Below are 21,882 nucleotides of genomic sequence, written 5' to 3' on the forward strand. Positions count from 1 at the left end.
AATAAGAAATTGATTAGATCTTATGATCATTAATGACTTTCTAATTCTAAATTTCATGAGCTAATATCAAACTTGCCTAATACTACCTTAATCTTCAAACCTCCTGTGAATCCTGATCTTAGAGAAAAGATTTCTCCTAGTGTTTTTGTGACTCTAAAACTTCAGAACAGCTTAACAACAAAAGCCCTTATAGCTGTCAACAAGTTGTGGTTTTTTTTGTTCTGTTTTGTTTTTTTGAGACAGAGTCTCACTCTGTTGCCCAGGCTGGATGGAGTACAGTTGCACGATCTCGGCTCACTGCAACCTCAGCCTCCTGGGTTCAAGCAATTCTCGTTCCTCAGCCTCCCAAGTAGCTGGGACTACAGGCACACACCACCACACCCAGCTAATTTTTGTATTTTTAGTAGAGATGGGGTTTCACCATGTTGGCCAGGCTGGTCTGGATCTCAGGTGATCTGCCCGCCTCAGCCTCCCAAAGTGCTGGGATTACAGGCGTGAGCCACTGCGTCCAGCTGCCAGCAAGTATTCCTAAACCTCAGCCACAAGGTATTTGTTATTTATTTAATTCTTTACCTAACGGGGCTGTTTTTAAAAGGCTAGAGAGTGGCTTGTTTGCCCTGTGACTCCCTTATGTCTCTTTAGTGTCCTCTTTTTATTTTGCTAAAGCAAAAATAGAGACTATAGTTTTAGAATTGCATCTTCCACCAAGTAAACTAATATCTTCTCCTGTCAATTAGAAGAGGGAGGGTTGGTTGGTTGGTTGTATGGAGACAGGATCTCACTGTTGCCCAGGCTGGAGTGCAGTAGCACGATCACAGCTCACTGCAGCCTCTCTCTGTGGCCTCAACTTGCCAGGGCTCAAGCTGTCTCCCACATTAGCCTCCCGAGTAGCCTGGCTAATTTTTATATTTTTGGTAGAAGCAGGGTTTTGCCAAGTTGCACAGGCTGGTCTCAAACTCCTGGACCCAAGCAGCCTGCCCACCTTGGTCTCCCAAAGTGTCAGGATTACAGGCATGAGCCACCAGGCCCAGCTGGAAGAAGGTTTCTTCTCATGGTAAAGATTTCGCCCCTACTTCAGAAATCCTCAGCAGTAGATGCTGGAGGTTAAATTCTTAATAACTAAGTTTTTTGCCTCACAAACAGCAGCGTTTCTTCTCTGCATTTTGTATTGTCTGCTTTAACTTTGTGTAACTTTAAGGTTTCTGCCTACAATTTTGGGGGTAGCTGGTATCACCAGATTGTCTTCCCCATCTTGCAGATAAGGAAAAACAAATCAAGTTAGATAACTTGACTGTCACAAACAGCTAGTAAATAGCAGAGCTGGCCCCAAGTATTCAGATTACAAATCCAGAGGAGCTGTATTGCCTGCAGTTACAAATTTAAACATGCATTGTTATAAAACTTTCTTTTTCTTTTTTTTTTTTTTTAAAATTAATAGAGTCAGGGCCTTTGTTGCCCAGGCTGAACTTGAATTTCTGGGTTGACGTGATCCTCCTCCAATAGCCTCCCAAGTACTAACTGGGACTATAGGTGAATGCCACCGCACTTGGCTTAGAATAAAACTTTTTAATTTTAATTTAATTTTATTTATTCTTTTTGAGACGAGGTTTCACTCCGTCACCTATACTAGAGTGCAGTGGCACAATCAGAGCTCACTGTAGCCTCCACCTCCTGGGCACATGTGTTCCTCCCCCCTCAGCCTCCCGGATAGCTAGGACTACTGATGTGCACCACCACGCCTGGCTAAGTTTTTTGTATTTTTTTTGTAGAGATGGGGTTTTGCCATGTTACCCAGGCTGTTCTCAAACTCTTGGACTCAAGGGATATGCCCACCTTGGCCTTTCAACGTGCTGGGATTACAGGCATAAGCCACTGGGCCTGACTTAAATGATTTTTTTTTTTTTTTTTTTTTTTTAAGAAGGGGTTTCAAAAAAATAAAAAAATAATAAAAAATAAAAAAAAAAAAAAAGAAGAAGGGGTTTCACCCTGTTGGTCAGGCTGGTCTTGAACTCCCAACCTCAGGTGATCCGTCCGCCTTGGCTTCCAAAGTGCTTAGATTACAGGCGTGAGCCACCACGCCTGGCCTAAATGATTGTTTTTTAAAACAACTTTGTTAAAAGCTGAAATATACTTTTAAAAAATTAGGTAGTACAGTACATTTACATGGTGCAAAATTTAAAATCACAAAAGGGCATGCCCCGAAAAGTCCCCTCCAAACCTATTTCCCAGCCACTTAGTTCCCCTTCCCACAGGAAGGCAATGTTAATAATTAATTGGGGCTAGGTGGGGTGGCTCACACCTGTAATCTCAACGCTTTGGGAGACTGAGCCGAAGATTGCTTGAGCCCACAAGTTTGAGACCAGCCTGGACAACATGGCAAGAAGAAAGTAACATGCAGACAAACGTTTTCTTTTATCCCCCTTTTGCATAACTGATAGAATTCTCGGCCGGGCGCGGTGGCTCAAGCCCGTAATCCCAGCACTTTTGGAGGCCGAGGCAGGTGGATCACGAGGTCAAGAGATCGAGACCATCCTGGGCAACATGGTGAAACCCCGTCTCTACTAAAAATACAAAAAAAAGTAGCTGGGCATGGTGGCACATGCCTGTAATCTGAGCTACTTAGGAGGCTGAGGCAGGAGAATTGCCTGAACCCAGGAGGTGGAGGTTGCGGTGAGCCGAGATCGCGCCATTGCACTCCAGCCTGGGTAACAAGAGCGAAACTCCATCTCAAAAAAAAAAAAAAAAAGAATTCTCTACCCATTGATCTACCATCTTGCTCTTTTCACTTAACTATGTGTCTCAGTGGTTTCTTAAAATATTTATGGCTGGGTGCGGTGGCTCACACCTGTAATTCCAGCACTTTATAAGGTCGAGGCAGGCGGATCACAAGATCAGGAATTCAAGACCAGCCCAGCCAACATGGTGAAACCCTGTCTCTACTAAAAATACAAAAATTAGCCAGGTGTGGTGGTGCGCATCTGTAATCCCAGCTACTTGGGAGGCTGAGGCAGGAGAATCGCTTGAACCCAGGAGGCAGAGATGCAGTGAGCCAAGATTGTTCTACTACACTCCAGCCTGGGTGACAGAGCAAGACTCCATCTCAGAAAAAGAAAAAAAATTATACATGGCCGGGCGCGGTGGCTCACGCCTGTAATCCCAGTACTTTGGGAGCCTGAGGCTGGTGGATCTCTTGAGGCCAGGAGTTGGAGGCCAGCTTGGCCAACATGGCAAAACCCCATACTACAATTGCAAATATTGGCCAGTGTGGTGGCACATACCTGTAATCCAAGCTATTTTAGGAGCTGAGGCATGAGAATCACTTGAACCCAGGAAGTGGAGGTTGTAGTGCACCAAGATCATGCCACTACACTTCAGCCTGCGTGATAGAACAAGACTGTCTCTAAAAAAATAATAAATTTATACATAAATAGTTTCCCACTCTCCTTTTTTTTTTTTTTTTTTTTTTTTTTTTTGAGAGAGAGAGAGAGGGTCTCACTCTGTTGCCCCTGCTGGAGTACAATGGTATGATCACAACTCACTGCATCTTTGATCTCCCAGGCTCAAGTGATCCGCCCACCTCCGCTCCCTTAAATAGCTGAGCGCACAGGTGCACACCATCACACCCGGCTAACCTTTTTTACTTTTTGTATAGATGGGTCTCCCTGTGTTGCCCAGGCTGATCTCAAATTCATGGACTCACGTGTCCCCATTATTTTTTACGGCTACATAGAATCTTATTGTATGGATGTGCCTGAATTAACTAATTATTGAAGGTTTATTGTTTCTAAACTTAGGAAAGTTTTTAAACAGGTGTTTGGAGTAGGTTTCTGATTTTAAAGCTTTAAAAAGCCTTATTGGCATTTTTTTGAATACTAGTGATGCCGTGTAGCTTCAGAAATAGGAAAAGTGTTTGCAAATGAACAATTGCGAAAGAAAATAGGAAAAGTGTTTTGAACCCTACCCCTTAGTAGGTGTTACACAACTTTTTAAGCATGTTAAGAGCCCCTATTCTCTGGGCAGTAGGTCCAGGGACTTGATAGAATCATGAGGTAAGCTCCCTTACAAATGCAGTGACATTCTTCTGGATGCTGACAGGCTGGTGTTCTTTCAGACAGGCCATCATTCTCACTCGAGAAGCCACAGGACACTTCCAGGAGTCCGAGCCCTTCAGTCATGTAGACTCAGAGGGGTCAGAGGAGACCAGGCTCTTGAATATCTTAGGAATTATCTTCAAAGGTAATCATTTTCCTTCTTCAGTCAATAAACAGCACACATCAACTAATACTTAACTGAGCATTTACTTTATGCCATCCATTGGCCTGGTTAAGAACCTGGTGCTGAAAGGGCCCAGAGATGAATTGGCATTGCTTCTGCTCTGGAATGGAAGCAGCCCATGGACCTAAGATTGATAGTCACAGGGTGACTGTCTAGAACATAGAGGGCTTTAGGTATGGTTTTTGAGAAATTAAGATATTTTAGAATAGGTTCTCATTTCATATCTTCACATTGTGGAAAGAAATATCTAGGGCCAGGTGTGGTGGCTTATGCCTGTTATCTTAGCACTTTGGGAGGCCAAGGCAGGAGGATCGCCTGAGCCCAGAAGTGCAAGATCAGCTTGGGCAACATGGCAAAACCCCCATCTCTACAAGAAATACCAAAATAATTAGCCAGGTGTGGTGGCATACGCCTGTAGTCCCAGCTTGGAAGGCTGAAGTGAGAGAATCACCTGAGCCCAGCGAAGTTGAGGCTATAGTGAGCAGTGATCATGCCACTGCACAGCCTGGGCAACAGAGTGAGACCCCCATTCCCAGAGGAAAAAAGAAGGAAAATAAATAAATATCCAGGGATGCTGACAGCTGTTGGATTCCCCTGTATCCCCTTGAACGAAACCATCCTGTACTTCTCTGACTCCTTAGGCCCAGCAGCTTCCACACAAGAAAAGAATCCCCGGGAGTCTACAGGAAACATGGTCACAGGACAGACTGTCCGTAAAAACAAACCCAGTGTGTCAGAGCCTGAGGAATCGAGGAGGAATGACGAACTGGTGAAGCAGGAGATGCTGGTACAGTATCTGCAGGATGCCTACAGCTTCTCCCGGAAGATTACGGAGGCCATTGGCATCATCAGCAAGATGATGTATGAAAACACAACTACAGGTATGCCAGAGTCCTCTTCTGTAAGAACAGGCTTGGGCTTCTTTTGTATTTTTAAAATTTTTTAAATTTTTATTAATAATAGAGATGGAGTCTTCCTATGTTGGCCAAGCTGGTCTCAAACTCCTGGGCTCAGATGATCCTTCTGCATCAGCCTCCCAAAGTGCTGGTATTACAGGTGTGAGCCACTGTACCCAGCCATGGATCTTGGAGTTCCTGCCCATATTTTATTGATATATCTTATCTACTCCTTTAAAAGGCAGGAGTTCTCAGTTGGGTGCAATGGCTTCTGCCTGTAATCCCAACACATGGGGAGGCCAAAGCAGGAGGACAGGTTGAGGCCCAGAGTTTGAGACCAGCCTGGGCAACATAGCAAGACCCCATTTCTACAAAGAAACAAAAATTAGCTTGGCGTGATGACATGCACCTGTAGTTCCAACTACCTGGAAGGCTGGGGCAGGAGGATTGCTTGAGCCTAGGAGTTTGAGGCTGCAGTGAGCTATGGTCATGCCACTGCGGTCCAGCCGGAGCAACAGAATAAGAACCCGTGTCTTAAAAAAAAAAAAAGGCAGTGCTTTTTATTTCTATTTGCTTCCTCTAGCCACTTACAGCTTATACATTGTAATTCGTGTAGAATTTCATGATAAGGCATTATAGGAGGAGTCGACATTCTCAGGGAAAGCGAGGAAGGCCTCCGCTTGCATCTTGCTACATTCAGAAAGGTTCTGTCTTTAGGTATTGGGGAAGTTTTACCAAGTAGATGGGTGACATTTGTACGTGTTCTCTCAGTGGTGCAGGAGGTGATTGAATTCTTTGTGATGGTCTTCCAATTTGGGGTGCCCCAGGCCCTGTTTGGGGTGCGCCGCATGCTGCCTCTCATCTGGTCTAAGGAGCCTGGTGTCCGGGAAGCTGTGCTTAATGCCTACCGCCAACTCTACCTCAATCCCAAAGGGGACTCTGCCAGGTATGTGGGGTGCTTTTGCCTTTGCTGACTTTTCCAAGGTCAGCTTCTCACAGCACTCCCCTTGTCTCCTAAAGGAAGAGGTACATTTCTCCAGAGGACTTCAGATCCATAAGCAGTCCATCATAATGGGGCTTGAGTGGGGCTGGGTTCCCAGGGAAAGCAGTTATTTGACACTGGTGGGATAGCCCTAATCACTATTTGACAAGTTCAGCTTCCCAGTCTTATAATCACCCCTGATCTCTGCTGTTCCCACAGAGCCAAAGCCCAGGCTTTGATTCAGAATCTCTCTCTGCTGCTAGTGGATGCCTCGGTTGGGACCATTCAGTGTCTTGAGGAAATTGTAAGGCTTCCTGCTTTCTTCCTTTCTTCATTCAACAAGTATTATTGAGTTATTACTATGCATTTCTCAATTTACTTCGTCCCAGAAAGAAGTATAAGACTTGTTTTCATGTTTCCAACTGTAAAGGAGCCTGCCAGTTGGTAGTCAAAAACCACAGAACATCGTTAGAGCAGTGCAGCAGGTATATGATACAGTGCCAGAGTAAGTTTTACAGGTAATGGTTGTCATAGCAATAACATAACAGCATCGCTCATACGGTATTGAATATATGACAGGCACTTGCACTCACATTACTCACGGTAACTTGTTTAATCCTCACAGCAGCCCTGTGAGGTAGTATTATCTGGATTTTACAATGAGAAATCTGAGGCACAGAGAAGTTTAAGAACGTAGCTGGTTACAGCTAATTAGTGGCAAAGTTTGAGATTCAAACTCGGGCAATAATAAGAGCTTTAGAAAATATACTCTTGGCTGGGCACAATGGCTTATGCCTATAATCCCAGCACTTTGGGAGGCTGAGGCAGGCAGATCACCTGAGGTCAGGAGTTCAAGACCACCCTGACCAATATGGTGAAATGTCTCTGCTAAAAATTAGCCGGGCATGGTGGCGGGTGCCTGTAGTCCCAGCTACTCAGGAGGCTGAGATAGGAGAATTGCTTGAACCTGGAAGGTGGAGGTTGCAGTCAGCCGAGATTGTGCTACTGCACTGCAGCCTGGGCGATAGAGTGAGACTCTTATCTCAAAAAAAAAAAATTAGGCCAGGCGTGGTGACTCACTTCTGTAATCCCAGCACTTTGGGAGGCCGAAGCAGGTGGATCACGAGGTCAAGAGATCGAGACCACCCTGGCCAACATAGTGAAACCCCATCTCTACTGAAATATAAAAAGTAGCTGGGCATGGTGGCTCACATCTGTAGTCCCAGCTACTCGGGAAGCTGAGGCAAGAGAATTGCTTGAACCCAGGAGGCGGAGGTTGCAGTGAGCCAAAATTACACCACTGCACTCCTGCCTGGCGACAAAGCAAGACTCTGTCTCAAAAAAAAAAAAATCATCTGGAAAAGATAATAAAATTGGGAATGGAGGCTGGGACCAAACTGTGGAAGTCTCTGAATGACTTCAGGAATCTGGGACTCTTAACTGTTAGCCAGACACCCAGCATTTTAGTGAGACAATTCTGCTTTGTAGCATTTGCATTGTGGGCACAAAGAGTGGAGGTGGCACTGACCTCCAGCTCCCGCTGGGAAGAGCATTCCTGCCAGCCACATTTTTCTCCTCACTGGAGAAAAGAAAACAGCCTGTTGGTGACGATTGCCCCACTGTGTCATAGGCCAGTTACCTGCAGAAGCCCTGCAAGAGGCAGGGGAGAGCAGCTGCAAATTGGGGTGCAGCAGAAGTGACCTGGGGGAAGCAGAGGCTGGGGAGACCGACCTATGGAACAGGAAGGCCAGTGGAGGCTGCTGGAGTGGGCAATAATGAGGGGCTGGACTTGGGGACTGGAGAAATTGCTACAGAATGGGCTTCATGGAAGACAAATTTTTAAAGGAAAAATAGACAAGACTAAGTGACTAATTTGTATAAAAAAAATTGGGTGACTGAAATTTTAAGCACATGTAACGGAGAGAGTGTTGATAGCATTGGCAAAATGAAAAGGCAAGGATGGATGATGGCTTCCATGTTAGACATGTCAAGTTTGTGGTCATGGCAAGAAAATCTGTTAGAAATCTCCATACTTAGAACTATGGATCCACATGGAACTCAAAAGGTCAATTTTGGTAAGTCACTTGAATAAATACAGGTTCGAAGGCATGAGAGTAGAAAAGTGGAGGATGGGAAGCGATGGGCCTCTCAAGCCGCTGCTTTACATTTTGAGCCTCCTCTTTCTTTTTCCATTCCTAAGTACTGCCTTTGTCCACTTCAGGTTCTCAATATAGTCTTCAGAGAAGTGGACCAAAGATAAAGGGATTGTTATTTTTTTGGCTGGAGTCCTTTTTCTTTTCTCCTTAGCTCTGCGAGTTTGTGCAGAAGGACGAGGTGAAACCGGCAGTGACCCAGCTGCTGTGGGAACGGGCCACCGAGAAGGTCGCCTGCTCTCCTCTGGAACGCTGTTCCTCTGTCATGCTTCTCGGCATGATGGCACGGTGAGGCTCCCGCCCCGGCAGGCCGTGGGGTGGGGGAGCAAAGGGGGTTCTGAGAAGGCTCCTTTTCCTTCAGTCATCAGTGAGGCCCAGCTGAGCTCTGCTGTGAGTTAGAAATTAGAGTACCAGCCCTCCTGCCTAGCAGAAGTAGTGGGATCCAGTAAAGCAGCAGGGCCCGAGGGGCTGGCCCTGTGTCAGAGCCTCCCCGTAGTGTGCCAAGGCTCTAGACACTGTGTGGGGTACTAGTACCTATTGCTGTTGGCCCTTCCCCCCATAACTGCCTTGACCTCTGTGGCTTCCTTCCCCTAGAGGAAAGCCAGAAATTGTGGGAAGCAATTTAGACACACTGGTGAGCATAGGGCTGGATGCAGAGTTTCCACAGGACTACAGGCTGGCGCAGCAGGTATGCCATGCCATTGCCAACATCTCCGACAGGAGAAAGGTATGTGGGCGTGGTTCCGAACTCAGGAGAGCGGAGGTCCTCCCGGCCGCCCTGTGCAAGCACCCACACTGTCTTGTTCCCCACAGCCTTCTCTGGGCAAACGTCACCCCCCCTTCCGGCTGCCTCAGGAACACAGGTTGTTTGAGCGACTGCAGGAGACGGTCACAAAAGGTGAGCTCTCAGGAACGGCCTTGGGCAGAGTCGGGCCCTTTGTTGCAGTGAACAGCTTCTCCCTTCTCCTCTACAGGCTTTGTCCACCCAGACCCACTCTGGATCCCATTCAAAGAGGTGGCAGTGACCCTCATTTACCAGCTGGCAGAGGGCCCCGAAGTGATCTGTGCCCAGATATTGCAAGGCTGTGCAAAACAGGCTCTGGAGAAGCTAGAAGAGAAAAGAACCAGTCAGGAGGACCCGAGTAAGTGAGCAGGGGCTGACCTACTTCGGCAGCCAGCTTCTGTTTTCCTACAGGGCCGGGAGCCACTGCCGCCACCACTTCCTACAACGGCCCTTGTTTGTCCAAGTCCAAGTTGGGCCAGTTCCCACCCTCATGTCTCACTACTTCACTGGTTAGAATAGCATGTGAGCAAGGGGAAGATCAGTAAAAACCAGATTAGCCGGGCGCGGTGGCTCAAGCCTGTAATCCCAGCACTTTGGGAGGCCGAGGCGGGTGGATCACGAGGTCGAGAGATCGAGACCATCCTGGTCAACATGGTGAAACCCCGTCTCTACTAAAAATACAAAAAATCAGCTGGGCATGGTGGCGCGTGCCTGTAATCCCAGCTACTCAGGAGGCTGAGGCAGGAGAATTGCCTGAACCCAGGAGGCGGAGGTTGTGGTGAGCCGAGATCGCGCCATTGCACTCCGGCCTGGGTAACAAGAGCGAAAACTCAGGCTCAAAAAAAAAAAAAAAAAAAACAGATTCAGGCTTGATGGGACTTAAGGATGTCTCTTTGCCCTGCTTTCCTCTCCCTCTCTCCAGAGGAGTCCCCCGCAATGCTCCCCACTTTCATGTTGATGAACCTGTTGTCCCTGGCGGGGGATGTGGCTCTGCAGCAGCTGGTCCACTTGGAGCAGGCAGTGAGTGGAGAGCTTTGTCGGCGCCGAGTTCTCCGGGAAGAACGGGAACACAAGACCAAAGATCCCAAGGCGAAGGTGTGTGACTGTCCTAAGCACTTCCCAGATTTATTTCATTACCTCAGCTCAGAACTGAGCTGATCCCATTCTGGCAATCTGCTCCTCTGCTATTACATGAAGCGGAGAATTTCTGCCTCTCTGTGGCTACTACCCTAGGAAAGATTCGTGTGAACATGATGAAACTATCAGTGATCACCCAGGAAGGAAAGATTTAGGTAAACGCAGAGTGTGGAGTTAGAGACCTCAGCATAAAATAGAGGCTTTTCGTCTGAGGCAGGGTTTGTTAGAACATGCACACACCCGCCCGCCTTTTCCACCAGCCTTCGTTACTGGCCTGGCCCCACTGGGGCCTTGTGGTCTCTCCACTAGAGGCAGTGATGTCTTGCAGACAAGTAAGAGATAGAGCCTTGCAGCACTGGAGAAAAGTCTGACCTTCTCTGTGACTTTGAAGCCTTAGGTCTGACATGATCCATCTGTGTACCCTCTATAGGAAGTTAGGTGTAGAAACACACTTTGGCAACTTCAGAACAAACAGGGACCTCATTGTTTCCCTGTTTAATTCAGGCATCTTTTCTCTTTACAGACACATTTGGTAATTCCCTAAATGCTTTTGTGGAATTTGCCTTTCTTCATTTTCTTCATGCAAAATAAAAGTATGGGCTGGAATCGGGAATGTTGTCTCTACTTACCCATAGTCCCCGGCTTGATTCCTTTTAGAATGCAAGCTCTGAGACCACCATGGAGGAGGAGCTGGGGCTGGTTGGAGCAACGGCAGATGACACGGAGACAGAGCTGATCCGCGGCATCTGCGAGATGGAACTGTTGGATGGTAAGAGAAATGGCTGCGCTCAGCAGGTTCTCCCCAACTGAGATAACCTGTCCCAGACTTGCAGTTACTCTTCCAACAGGCAAGCAGACCCTGGCTGCCTTCGTTCCACTCTTGCTTAAAGTCTGCAACAACCCAGGCCTCTACAGCAACCCTGACCTCTCTGCAGCTGCTGCACTTGCCCTTGGCAAGTTCTGCATGATCAGGTAGGCCCTGGGGTTGCTATCACCTTCCCAAGGAAGATGGGGATGACAACGGCTCCCCTGATGATCCTCTTCTTGCCCCTAGTGCCACCTTCTGTGACTCCCAGCTTCGTCTTCTGTTCACCATGCTAGAAAAGTCTCCACTTCCCATTGTCCGGTCTAACCTCATGGTTGCCACTGGGGATCTGGCCATCCGCTTTCCCAATCTGGTGGATCCCTGGACTCCTCATCTATATGCTCGGTAAGAGACCCCTCACAACATGGCAGGAGTTCCCCAGAGCGCCAGAGTCTGTTCAGAGTCAGTGTGAGAATCACCAGGACTCTTCCCCTAGGCTTTGGCATCTCCTGGAACATCTGCTTGATACTTAACCCATACAGGCCCCTGGCTAAGAGTCACCCCAGTAGGACTGACTTTTCTCTTCTTTCCCTCACTCCAGCTTTCAACTCTAGACAGCTTTCTGGCTGCTTCCGGAGTGGCGTAGCATGGGGTAATTGATTCCTGCTGAGGGCCTTTTCTACCAGTGTTAGGGTATAGTCCAGAGGTCTTGGTCTGTGGGGACAGCCTGCAATTCCATTCCTAGCCTCCGGGACCCTGCTCAGCAAGTGCGGAAAACAGCGGGGCTGGTGATGACCCACCTGATCCTCAAGGACATGGTGAAGGTGAAGGGGCAGGTGAGCGAGATGGCGGTGCTGCTCATCGACCCCGGGCCTCAGATTGCTGCCCTGGCCAAGAACTTCTTCAACGAGCTCTCCCACAAGGTGAGAGGCAGAGAGGCACTGAGGACTTGCTGCAGAGGGAATATGTAGGTCACCTCGTCTCTTTAATTAACAGGGCTCTGTCTGTCTTACAGGGCAACGCAATCTATAATCTCCTTCCAGATATCATCAGCCGCCTGTCAGACCCTGAGCTGGGGGTGGAGGAAGAGCCTTTCCACACCATCATGAAGTATTGCTCCCCGGGCGCTCGGGGCACATTTTCCACATAGCAGGGGCTTAGGAAGCAGACACACCTGTATTTGAATTCCGCCTTGGCTACTTTTTAGCTGTACAGCCTTTGCCATAACTTAGCCTCTCTGTGCCTATTTCCACTTCTTTTGAGGCTCATGATACTTAACTCTTAGTTCTTGAAAATATTAAATAAGATAAAGTTCCTAACATGGTGGCAGGCATACAATAGCACTCACTACATAGCAGCTGTTCCTGTTAATTTCCATTCACAGTGAAAATTCCTGAGGTGGGGGGTCCTTCTCTGCTGAATGGGACAGGGCAAGGGGACTGGTGAGGCAGGCGGGGGCCATGGCAGCACATCAGAGAAGACGCTGGTGCTGCGGAGGGTCCGGAGTTGGTCTTAGTGGATGGGAGAGCTGGCTCTGGGCCATCACACATCCTCGTCCCCCTTCCTGCAGGCAGCTCCTCTCCTACATCACCAAGGACAAGCAGACAGAGAGCCTGGTGGAAAAGCTGTGTCAGCGATTCCGCACAGCCCGGTACGCTGCCCTCCCTGAGACTCCTTTGTGCTGAGAGGGGCCCTGCAGGGGAGAGAGGCCTGTCCCCCACCCCGTCGGTCTGTCCCCCGCTCTCCCCGTTGGTATCCCTGGGGCTGGGGAGGCTGATGGGGCAGGTTGAGCCTTTGCTAGCTGCATCTCACAGTTCCTCACGAAGCCCTTCCTGTCTGCAGAACTGAGCGGCAGCAGCGGGACCTGGCCTACTGTGTGTCACAGCTGCCCCTCACAGAGCGAGGCCTCCGCAAGATGCTTGACAATTTTGACTGCTTTGGAGACAAACTGTCAGATGAGTCCATCTTCAGTGCTTTTTCGTCAGTTGTGGGCAAGCTGCGACGTGGGGCCAAGCCTGACGGCAAGGTGAGCGGCCCAGGACACTCCATCGCCTGTCGGGTTCCCTCGTCTGCTGACCCTAGGCAGCCCGTCCTAGCTCTTGCAGTCGCGTTCCCGTCCTACTCATCCCCAGCTTGGTTGCAACCAAATTGCCAGAGTGACCCAAGACCAGATCTTTCTTGTCTCTGATTCTTTTTTTTTTTTTGAGACAAAGTCTTGCTCTGTTACCAGGCACCAGGCTGGAGTGCAGTGGTGTGATCTCTCACTTCAAGCAATTCTCCTGCCTCAGCCTCCCAGGTAGCTGGAACTACAGGCACGCGCCACCATGCCCAGCTAATTTTTATGTTTTAGTAGAGATGGGGTTTCACTACTTTGGCCAGGATGGTCTCCATCTCTTGATCTCGTGATCCGCCCACCTCGGCCTTCTGAAGTGCTGGGATTACTGGCGTGAACCACTGTGCCGGGCCCAATTCTTTTTTTTTTTTTTTTTTTTTTTTTTTCATTCCAAAAACACAACCAAAGCAGCATCTCATCCAATTCTTTGTTTTTAATAGATTTTCTTTCTTTTTCAGAGCAGTTTTAGGTTCAAAGCAAAATTGAGCAGAAAGTACAGGGGGTTCCCATCTACCCCTTGATCCTATACCTCACAGCCTTCCCCACCTTCAGTCTCCTGCACCAGGATGGTCCATGTGTTACAGCTGAACCTACATGGACACCTCGTCTCCCAAAGTCATGGTTTACATTGGGGTTCATCATATGTAATGACATGCATCCACCATTTCAGTATCATACAGAAGAGTTTCACTGCCCTAAAAATCCCGTGCTCTACCTGTGTCTCTCTCCCCACAACCCCTGGAAACCACTGATTTTTTTTACTGCTACCATCGCTTTGTCTTTTCCAGACTGTATCATTGGAATGAGAAGTATGGAGCCTTGACAGCCTGGCTTCCTTTACTTAGCAATGTGCATTCAAGGCCTTCCATGTCTTTCATGGCTTTGTTTCTTTTTAATCATAAAAGTAAGTGTGGCTGGGCACAGTGACTCACGCCTGTAATCCCAGCACTTTGGGAGGCCGAAGCAGGCGAATCATGGGGTCAGGAGTTCAAATCCAGCCTGGCCAACATGGTGAAACCCCATCTCTACTAAAAATACAAAAAATTAGCTGGGCATAGTGGTGGGTGCCTGTAATCCCTGCCACTCAGGAGGCTGAGGCAGGAGAATCACTTGAACCTGGGAGGCAGAGGTACTCAGCCGAGATCGTGCCACTGTACTCCAGCCTGGGCAACAGAGTGAGACTGTCTCAAAAAAAAAAGAAAAAAGTATTAACTGTGTTCAGGCCTGCTCTGAATCTCCTCTCCCTCCAGGCTATAATAGATGAATTTGAGCAGAAGCTTCGGGCCTGTCATACCAGAGGTTTGGATGGAATTGAGGAGCTTGAGATTAGCCAAGCAGGTAGCCAGAGAGCCCCGTCAGCCAAGAAATCATCCACTGGTACGTGAGGCAGCCTGTGCTGGCAAGACCAGACCGGGCCCTCCCCTCCTGCAGGATTCATTTCTAACTTTCTTTTTAAAATCACGTCTTTCTACCTTTTCTAGTTTCTAGGCACCAGCCTCTGCCTTCTGCAGCCTCAGACAGTGACTTTGTCACACCACAGCCCCGCCGTAGTACCCGGCGCCACCCAAACACGCAGCAGCGAGCTTCCAAAAAGAAACCCAAAATTGTCTTCTCAAGTGATGAGTCCAGTGAGGAAGGTATGATGCTCCCACGTGTCCCCCGCCCCGAAGGCACACAGCTAGGGTATGGAGAACTGGTTTCCATGGGACCTGCTGTGGGGGCCACGTGTAGATGCTCTGCCCCACGCCCCGCAAGGGCCTCCCTGTACAGCTTGGATTTTATTTCTGCAGTGTGGCGTACATTGTTGTCTGAAATCTGTTTTTCACCATCTTTGTGACTCAGCTTTTTCGTATTCCTCGAATTCTTTGCATAGATCTTTCAGCAGAGATGACAGAAGAGGAGACACCCAAGAAAACGACCCCCATTCTCAGAGCATCGGCTCGCAGGCTCAGATCCTAGGAGTGGCCTTGCCCATTCCTGACCTCCCTGTGCAGGGTATCTTGTACGGTGACCTGGAATTCTAATTCTGTGCCCCTTGTAAAATACTTGTCTGTCTCCTTTTTTTTAAAAAAAAATACGCAGTCTTTAAAATGCAAGGCCTTTCTCCTAAATTAGCCTAACTGAACTGCGTTGAGCTGCCTTCACTTTGGAATATGTTTGCCAATCTCCTTGTTTTCTAATGAATAAATGTTTTATATACTTTTAGACATTTTTTTCTAAGCTTATTTTTATTTCATATTTCACATTAGCCCAGATTCATGCAGCAGAGAGGGTTAGCAGTCCAGAGAGAGATGAATGAGCCTGGAGTCCTAGGGCCTGTCCCAGGATGGCAGATGAGCTTCCCGCCCGTCACTGCCACCTTTCCCCTCTCCACCTCCCGGCCTCTCTCGGGAGAATTATGCAGTGCCGAGGCTCCAGATCAGTGCTTCTCCACCGGGGGTGATTGTGCCTGCCAGAGAACATTAGACAACACCTGGGGACCTTTTTGATGTCACAGCCTGTGGGGGAAGAATGCTACCAGCATCTATTTAGCCAGGGATGTTGCTAAACACCCTACAGTGCACAGGACAGCCCCTCAACAAAGCATTATGTAGCCCAAAATGTCAATAGTGCCACAGCTGAGAAAACCTGCTCTAGACCAAGGGTTGCTTTCCTCCGTGTGCCCCACCCCACCCCACCCCTACTCGTGTTCCCTAATCCCATCGCCAAAGGTTGGCAGCAGACGGGGCCAGGCTGGTGGAAGGTCAGGTCATGATCCCCTCCAGCTCTGCAGGAGACATGGTCTGTTTCCTGGCACTCCTAACTTCCCAGGTCTGCAGGGGGCACGGGGCTATGCTGCAGGGCGGGCTGCCCCCTGAAGCCTGCCCACCCCTTTCCAGCTCCCCAAGTCTTCTCTGCTGAGTCACCTAGAACGGGAGGCTGTGAGCAGGCTGTCGTGACCACACTGGTGCCTCTGCTGTCATGACAACAGCATGCTACGTCAGTAGTGCTCCTTGGGCACTGAGCTCCCTCTTTTGCGGGGAGGAGAGGACAGTAATGAAAAATGCCAAGCATGAGGCAAAGGGGAAGATGGCGCCTCGGAATTACGCTTGGGTGGCGCAGGAGCATGAGGCGCTCTTAAGGCTCTTGATGGGAAAGGGTTAATGGTCCTGGTTGCAGGAATAGCCGAGTCAGAGGTTCAGAGGTGGGGCTTCCTCCACTCCTCCATCCCACCCCTTCCACCCTTAGGGACCCTCTTGCCTTGCTCTTGCTACTCTGCTCTGGGTGATCATCGTGAAAAGCCCACATCAACCATGCCACTGGCAGCCAGACGAGGACAGCCTGGCTCTGGGTCTTAAGGAGGGAAGGCAATCCCAGAAAGGCAGGGACAGGGACTGGAGTCTTGTGCGTGCCTTTTAAGCAAAGATTATCACCAGGCCAGCTAAACTTAGCAACCAGCTTTTAGCTAGAAGGGCAGGGGGCTGGTGTCAGGTTACGCTGGGCCAGCAATAAAGGCCCGGGATCTCCCCTCCCAGGCACCTGCTGATGGGCCGAGGCCACCCCACCCCAGCCCCTTCAAATCCTTCCATCCAACACTCACAAACCTGGCCCTCTACCCGCCTAGGAGGGGAATGGATCCCCTGTGTGAAGGGGCAAGGGGCCTCTTCCCACCGTGAGCCCGAGACCTCTGTTCCCACTTTTCCCCTCTTCTTGACGCACCCTGCCCTCAATATCCCTCCCCCGGCGCAGGCAACGAAGGGGCGTCCCTGGCTCCCGGCTTGGCTGCAGCACGTTCCAGGGCGGGGAGGGACTTCCGCCCTCACGTCCCGCTCTTCGCCCCGGGCTGGATGGAGTGAAAGGGACACTGTCTCTCACCCTGGGCAGCACAGCCCACAGGTTTCCAGGAGTGACTTTGTGGGAGGCCCGCGGGCTGTCCTGCCCTTCTGCCACAGCCCGGGGAGAACCGCCGGTGCACACAGGGCCTGGATTGTCTGTCCTAATTATCAGGTCCAGGCTACAGGGCTGCAGGACACCGTGACCTTCCGTGCAGAAACCTCCCCCTCAAGCCGCCTCCCGAGCGTCCTTCCTTTCCAGGTCCCCACCGCCCAGTGCCCGGCCCAGCCTCGGTCCCAGAGAGGCCAGGAGCCAGAAGATGGGGAGGGGGGAGTGGGGGCTGGGAAGGGCCCGCGGAGGCCCACGGACCCCTCCTAGGCCTTTGCCTCAGCTTTCCGGTGTCACTACCGCAGAGCCTCGAGGAGAAGTTCCTCAACTTTCCCGCCTCTCAGCCTTTGAAAGAAAGGGGAAGGGGCCGGCCGCGTGCAGCCGCGAGCTGTGCTGGGCTTTGGCTCCAATTCCCCATCTCAGTCGCTCCCAAAGTCCTCCTGTTTCATCCGTGCGTGAAAGGTTAGCGTCCCTGGCTCCCCAGGGACCCGTCCTCGACTCCCTAATCTCTTGCCTGCCCACAGTCCAGTCCTGGGAACCAGCACCGATCACCTCCCATCGAGCCAATCTCAGTCCCTTCCCCCTCTCCGCCCGGGCCCACACGCTTGGTGAGTGCCCAGTTGAACACAGCAGCTGTTGGGGGGGGTCGGGGGGGAGAAAAAAAGCGGGCCCGACTACTCGTGGTTTTACGGGCGCACGTAGCTCAGGCCTCGAGCCCTCGGCCTGGGACTGGCTGAGCCGGGCGGAAGGCGGGGTTTGAGTCACCGCCTGCTGCCACGCCCCCCGTTCCTATAAATTCAGCCCGCATCCTCCCGCTGCGCTCTCTGCTCCTCCTGTTCGACAGACAGCCGCACCTTGTCTCCTATCACCAGGTGAAACCCGGCGAGAGGACCCCGGGAGGTTCGGGACGGCCTGAAGGCGGCAGGGGAGGGCGCGGGCGCGGGCCGTGTGCGCCGCTGCGGGGTGGGCGCGAGCCCGGGCGGCCCCCGCATTGCAGAGGCGTGCGGAGGACGTGTTGCGGCGCGGGTTGGGCATGGAGGCTTGAAATCGGGGGGGGGGGGGCGGGGGGGCGGAGGCGTGGGCGTCGGCCGGTGCCGCTTGGCCCTCACTGTCCTCTCCTTACGCGCAGCCACATCCCTGAGACACCATGGGGAAGGTGAAGGTCGGAGTCAACGGGTGAGTTCGCAGGTGGCTTGGGGGCCCTGGGCTGCAGCCGCCCCTGAACTGCGCCCACGAGTCTCGCGGGTTCCGGGGTCTTTGCAGTCGTGTGGGGGTGGGGTGGCTGTGCCCCCCGCCAAGGAGAGCTCAAGGTCAGCGCTAGGACCAGGCGGAGCCCCGGACCCAAGCTGTGGCGCCCTGTGCAGCTCCGCCCCTGCGGCGCCATCTGCCCGGAGGCTTCCTCCTCTCGTCCCCAGGAACCGGAGGTCCCCACTCCCGCCGGGGATCCCTTCCGACCCGGACCCCTAGCTGGGACCGCTTTCTTTCCTTTCGCGCTCTGCGGGTCACGTGTTGCAAAGGAGCCCCTCCCCCACGGCCTCTGGCACTGCAGGCCCCGGGATGCTAAGTGCGCAGCGGGTGCATCCCTGTCCGGAGGCTGCGCCCTGCGGTAGAGCGGGCGCCATGTTGCAACCGGGAAGGAAATGAATGGGCCACCGTTAGGAAATTCTGCGGGTGACTAACCCAACGCGTCTGCCTCGGTGGGTGGAGTCGCCTGTGCCGGGGAAGTCAAGTGGAGCAAGGCTTGCCGGCCACTGACCCGCAAGCCCGATGGTCCCCTCTGGGTGATGCTTTTCCTAGATCATTCTCTGGTAAATCGAAGAAGCGGGTTTGTGGCGGTTCTCCTGTGTCCCCTCCCCCAGAGGTGTGGCTGTGTCTTGGTGCCTAGCTGGGGGAGCTGAGTCATGCATGGGGTTGGAAAAGGACATTTCCACCACAAGATGGTCCCTCTGGCGGTAGCCCCAACCTGCGGCGCCCGCTCACCTCATTGCCCCGCTCTTCCCCTGCCAGCCTACCATTGACCCGACCCCAAAGGCCAGGCTGTAAATGTCACCGAGAGGATTGGGTGTCCCGGAGCCTTGGGAAACCTGCCCTTTTCCCCATTCCGTCTTCCAGAAACCGGATCTCCCACTGCACCCTGGTCTGAGGTTAAATATAGCAGCTGACCTTTCTGTAGCTGGGGGCCTGGCCTTGGGTTCTCTACCATCCTCTTCTTCCCGTGCACATACACATATCTTGCTCCCATGCCTGATTTCTGGAAAAGAGCTAGGAAAGACAGGAAACATGGCAAATCGGAGCCCTGGGAGTAGGGGGTTAAAAAACAGCTTTTTCCCTCATCTCTGTCCCTTTTGTAGGAGGGACTTAGAGAAGGGGGTGGGCTTGCCCTGTCCAGTTAATTTCTGACCTTTACTCCTGCCCTTTGAGCTTGGTGATGCTGACTGTACAAGTGTTTTCTCCCTAAAGGGTGCAGCCTGAAGCTGAGCCAGGCAGCAGCAAGTATTCCTGGGGCATAGATAGTGGGGTGATGAATGCCATGTGCTAAGCTTGTGCCCAGGCTGTGGGTGGCAGTGCCCCACGTGGCCACTTCCCCGAGAAGGGCTTCCCATGACGGGGGCTGTTGGGCAGCAGCGGCGCCATCATGTGGAGCCATGCTGTAAAGCTAGGCCACCCTGGCAGGCAAGCTCAAGGGAGATAAAATTCGGGTCCTCCTAGGGGTAAGAGTATGCTACATTCACCCTCTTAATGGGAAGGTGGCCTGGGGCTGCTCACACACCCTGGGAGTCCTCCCCCCCTTATGCCTTCTTGTCTCTTAGATTTGGTCGTATTGGGCGCCTGGTCACCAGGGCTGCTTTTAACTCTGGTAAAGTGGATATTGTCGCCATCAATGATCCCTTCATTGACCTCAACTACATGGTGAGTGCTGCCCCAAAGGTGGCATGGGAGGAGCTGCCTGGCTGATGGGCAGCCCCTTTATAACCTCACACGTTCCCCAGGTCTACATGTTCCAGTATGATTCCACCCATGGCAAATTCCATGGCACTGTTAAGGCTGAGAACGGGAAGCTTGTCATCAATGGAAATCCCATCACCATCTTCCAGGAGTGAGTGGAAGACAGAATGGAAGAAAATGTGCTTTGGGGAGGCAGCTAGAATGATGTGCCCCCACTTTGGGTATATGGTAATCTCATGTCTCAATACGGTCCTGTCCCTGTCTCCCCCCACCCCACCCCCACAGGCGAGATCCCTCCAAAATCAAGTGGGGCGATGCTGGCGCCGAGTACGTGGTGGAGTCCACTGGCGTCTTCACCACCATGGAGAAGGCTGGGGTGAGTGCACAAGGGCCCGCAGGAGGGGAAGCTGACTCAGCCCTGCAGAGGCAGAACCCAGGTTTGTAACTGTCTATTTACTTTCTCTGCTCTAGGCTCACTTGCAGGGGGGAGCCAAAAGGGTCATCATATCTGCCCCCTCTGCTGATGCCCCCATGTTCGTGATGGGCGTGAACCATGAGAAGTATGACAACAGCCTGAAGATCGTCAGGTGAGGAAGGCAGGGCCAGTGGAGAAGCAGCCAGCCTGGCACCCTGTGGACGTGCTCTCCTAACTTGCCCCTCCTCCCTCTTTGCAGCAATGCCTCCTGCACCACCAACTGCTTAGCACCCCTGGCCAAGGTCATCCATGACAACTTTGGTATCGTGGAAGGACTCATGGTATGAGATGCCGCATGGGACTGGCTCCTTTCTCATCCAGAGTTGGCTCCTCCCTACCAGGGCATACAACCCTGGGGGTTGGGGGGTTCTCGGGACTGGCTCTCCCGTAATTTCCATCCAAGGTGGGGAGGGAGGTAGAAGGGTGGTGTGGGGCGCGCTCTGCAGGGCCTCACTCCCTCCTGTTCCAGACCACTGTCCACGCCATCACTGCCACCCAGAAGACCGTGGATGGCCCCTCTGGGAAACTGTGGCGTGATGGCCGTGGGGCTCTCCAGAACATCATCCCTGCCTCTACTGGCGCTGCCAAGGCCGTGGGCAAGGTCATCCCTGAGCTGAACGGGAAGCTCACTGGCATGGCCTTCCGTGTCCCCACTGCCAACGTGTCAGTGGTGGACCTGACCTGTCGTCTGGAAAAACCTGCCAAATATGATGACATCAAGAAGGTGGTGAAGCAGGCGTCGGAGGGCCCCCTCAAGGGCATCCTGGGCTACACTGAGCACCAGGTGGTGTCCTCTGACTTCAACAGCGACACCCATTCTTCCACCTTCGATGCTGGGGCTGGCATTGCCCTCAACGACCACTTCGTCAAGCTCATCTCCTGGTATGTGGCTAGGGCTGGAGTCAGGCTCTTCAAAAGTGATGTGGGATCTGGCGCCCTCTGGTGGCTGGCTAACAACTCTTTTCATCTTCTAGGTATGACAATGAATTTGGCTACAGCAACCGGGTGGTGGACCTCATGTCCCACATGGCCTCCAAGGAGTAAGACCCCTGGACCACCAGCCCCAGCGAGAGCACGAGAGGAAGAGAGGCCCTCACTGCTGGGGAGTCCCTGCCACACTGAATCCCCCACCACACTGAATTGCCTCTCCTCACAGTTTCCATGCAGACCCCTTGAAGAGGGAGGGGCCTAGGGAGCCCCACCTTGTCGTGTACCATCAATAAAGTCCCCTGTGCTCAGCCAGTTCTTTGTCCCGTCTTATCCTGTATAGGGCAAAGGGGAGGGAAGCTGGGCTGGTGTAGACATTCTTGCTGGGAGGGACCTGGTACATCCCCTCTCAAGTTGAGGGTAGGGCCTCCACAAACAGCCTTGCTTGCTTCGAGAACCATCTGCTTC

General features: G+C 51.7%; 2 protein-coding genes across 5 annotated transcripts in view; both read left to right on the forward strand.

The window, feature by feature from the left end:
- NCAPD2 (non-SMC condensin I complex subunit D2) overlaps positions 1-15,352 on the forward strand; it is a 34,854-nt gene extending 19,502 nt beyond the window's left edge. For both annotated transcript variants that reach the window (XM_003942160.4, XM_074403425.1), the window contains 19 exons: positions 4,112-4,236; positions 4,917-5,156; positions 5,943-6,117; positions 6,373-6,457; positions 8,461-8,594; positions 8,901-9,033; positions 9,120-9,204; positions 9,281-9,448; positions 10,013-10,185; positions 10,885-10,996; positions 11,076-11,199; positions 11,282-11,437; positions 11,778-11,955; positions 12,048-12,142; positions 12,603-12,683; positions 12,875-13,058; positions 14,396-14,522; positions 14,627-14,782; positions 15,019-15,352. In XM_003942160.4, coding sequence (XP_003942209.2) covers positions 4,112-4,236; positions 4,917-5,156; positions 5,943-6,117; positions 6,373-6,457; positions 8,461-8,594; positions 8,901-9,033; positions 9,120-9,204; positions 9,281-9,448; positions 10,013-10,185; positions 10,885-10,996; positions 11,076-11,199; positions 11,282-11,437; positions 11,778-11,955; positions 12,048-12,142; positions 12,603-12,683; positions 12,875-13,058; positions 14,396-14,522; positions 14,627-14,782; positions 15,019-15,104 — 2,617 coding nt within the window. In that variant the 3' untranslated portion in view covers positions 15,105-15,352. The remainder of the gene's footprint in view (positions 1-4,111; positions 4,237-4,916; positions 5,157-5,942; positions 6,118-6,372; positions 6,458-8,460; positions 8,595-8,900; positions 9,034-9,119; positions 9,205-9,280; positions 9,449-10,012; positions 10,186-10,884; positions 10,997-11,075; positions 11,200-11,281; positions 11,438-11,777; positions 11,956-12,047; positions 12,143-12,602; positions 12,684-12,874; positions 13,059-14,395; positions 14,523-14,626; positions 14,783-15,018) is intronic.
- A 2,480-nt stretch (positions 15,353-17,832) lies between these two features.
- GAPDH (glyceraldehyde-3-phosphate dehydrogenase) lies at positions 17,833-21,729 on the forward strand. 3 transcript variants are annotated; one of them, XM_010330012.3, is made up of 9 exons: positions 17,833-17,938; positions 18,196-18,242; positions 19,877-19,976; positions 20,057-20,163; positions 20,298-20,388; positions 20,484-20,599; positions 20,687-20,768; positions 20,957-21,369; positions 21,462-21,729. In XM_010330012.3, exons 2-9 carry the CDS (start codon positions 18,214-18,216, stop codon positions 21,529-21,531), a joined length of 1,008 nt encoding a protein of 335 aa, XP_010328314.1. In that variant the 5' UTR covers positions 17,833-17,938; positions 18,196-18,213; the 3' UTR covers positions 21,532-21,729. The 3 variants fall into 3 exon arrangements, with proteins under 3 accessions (XP_010328314.1, XP_003942212.1, XP_074259527.1); XM_003942163.4 differs by having other exon boundaries at positions 17,900-17,966; XM_074403426.1 differs by lacking the exons at positions 17,833-17,938; positions 18,196-18,242 and adding an exon at positions 19,095-19,210.
- The last annotated feature ends 153 nt before the right edge of the window (positions 21,730-21,882 follow it).

The sequence above is a fragment of the Saimiri boliviensis genome, chromosome 7, assembly GCF_048565385.1.
Source record: "Saimiri boliviensis isolate mSaiBol1 chromosome 7, mSaiBol1.pri, whole genome shotgun sequence".
NCBI lineage: Eukaryota > Metazoa > Chordata > Mammalia > Primates > Cebidae > Saimiri > Saimiri boliviensis.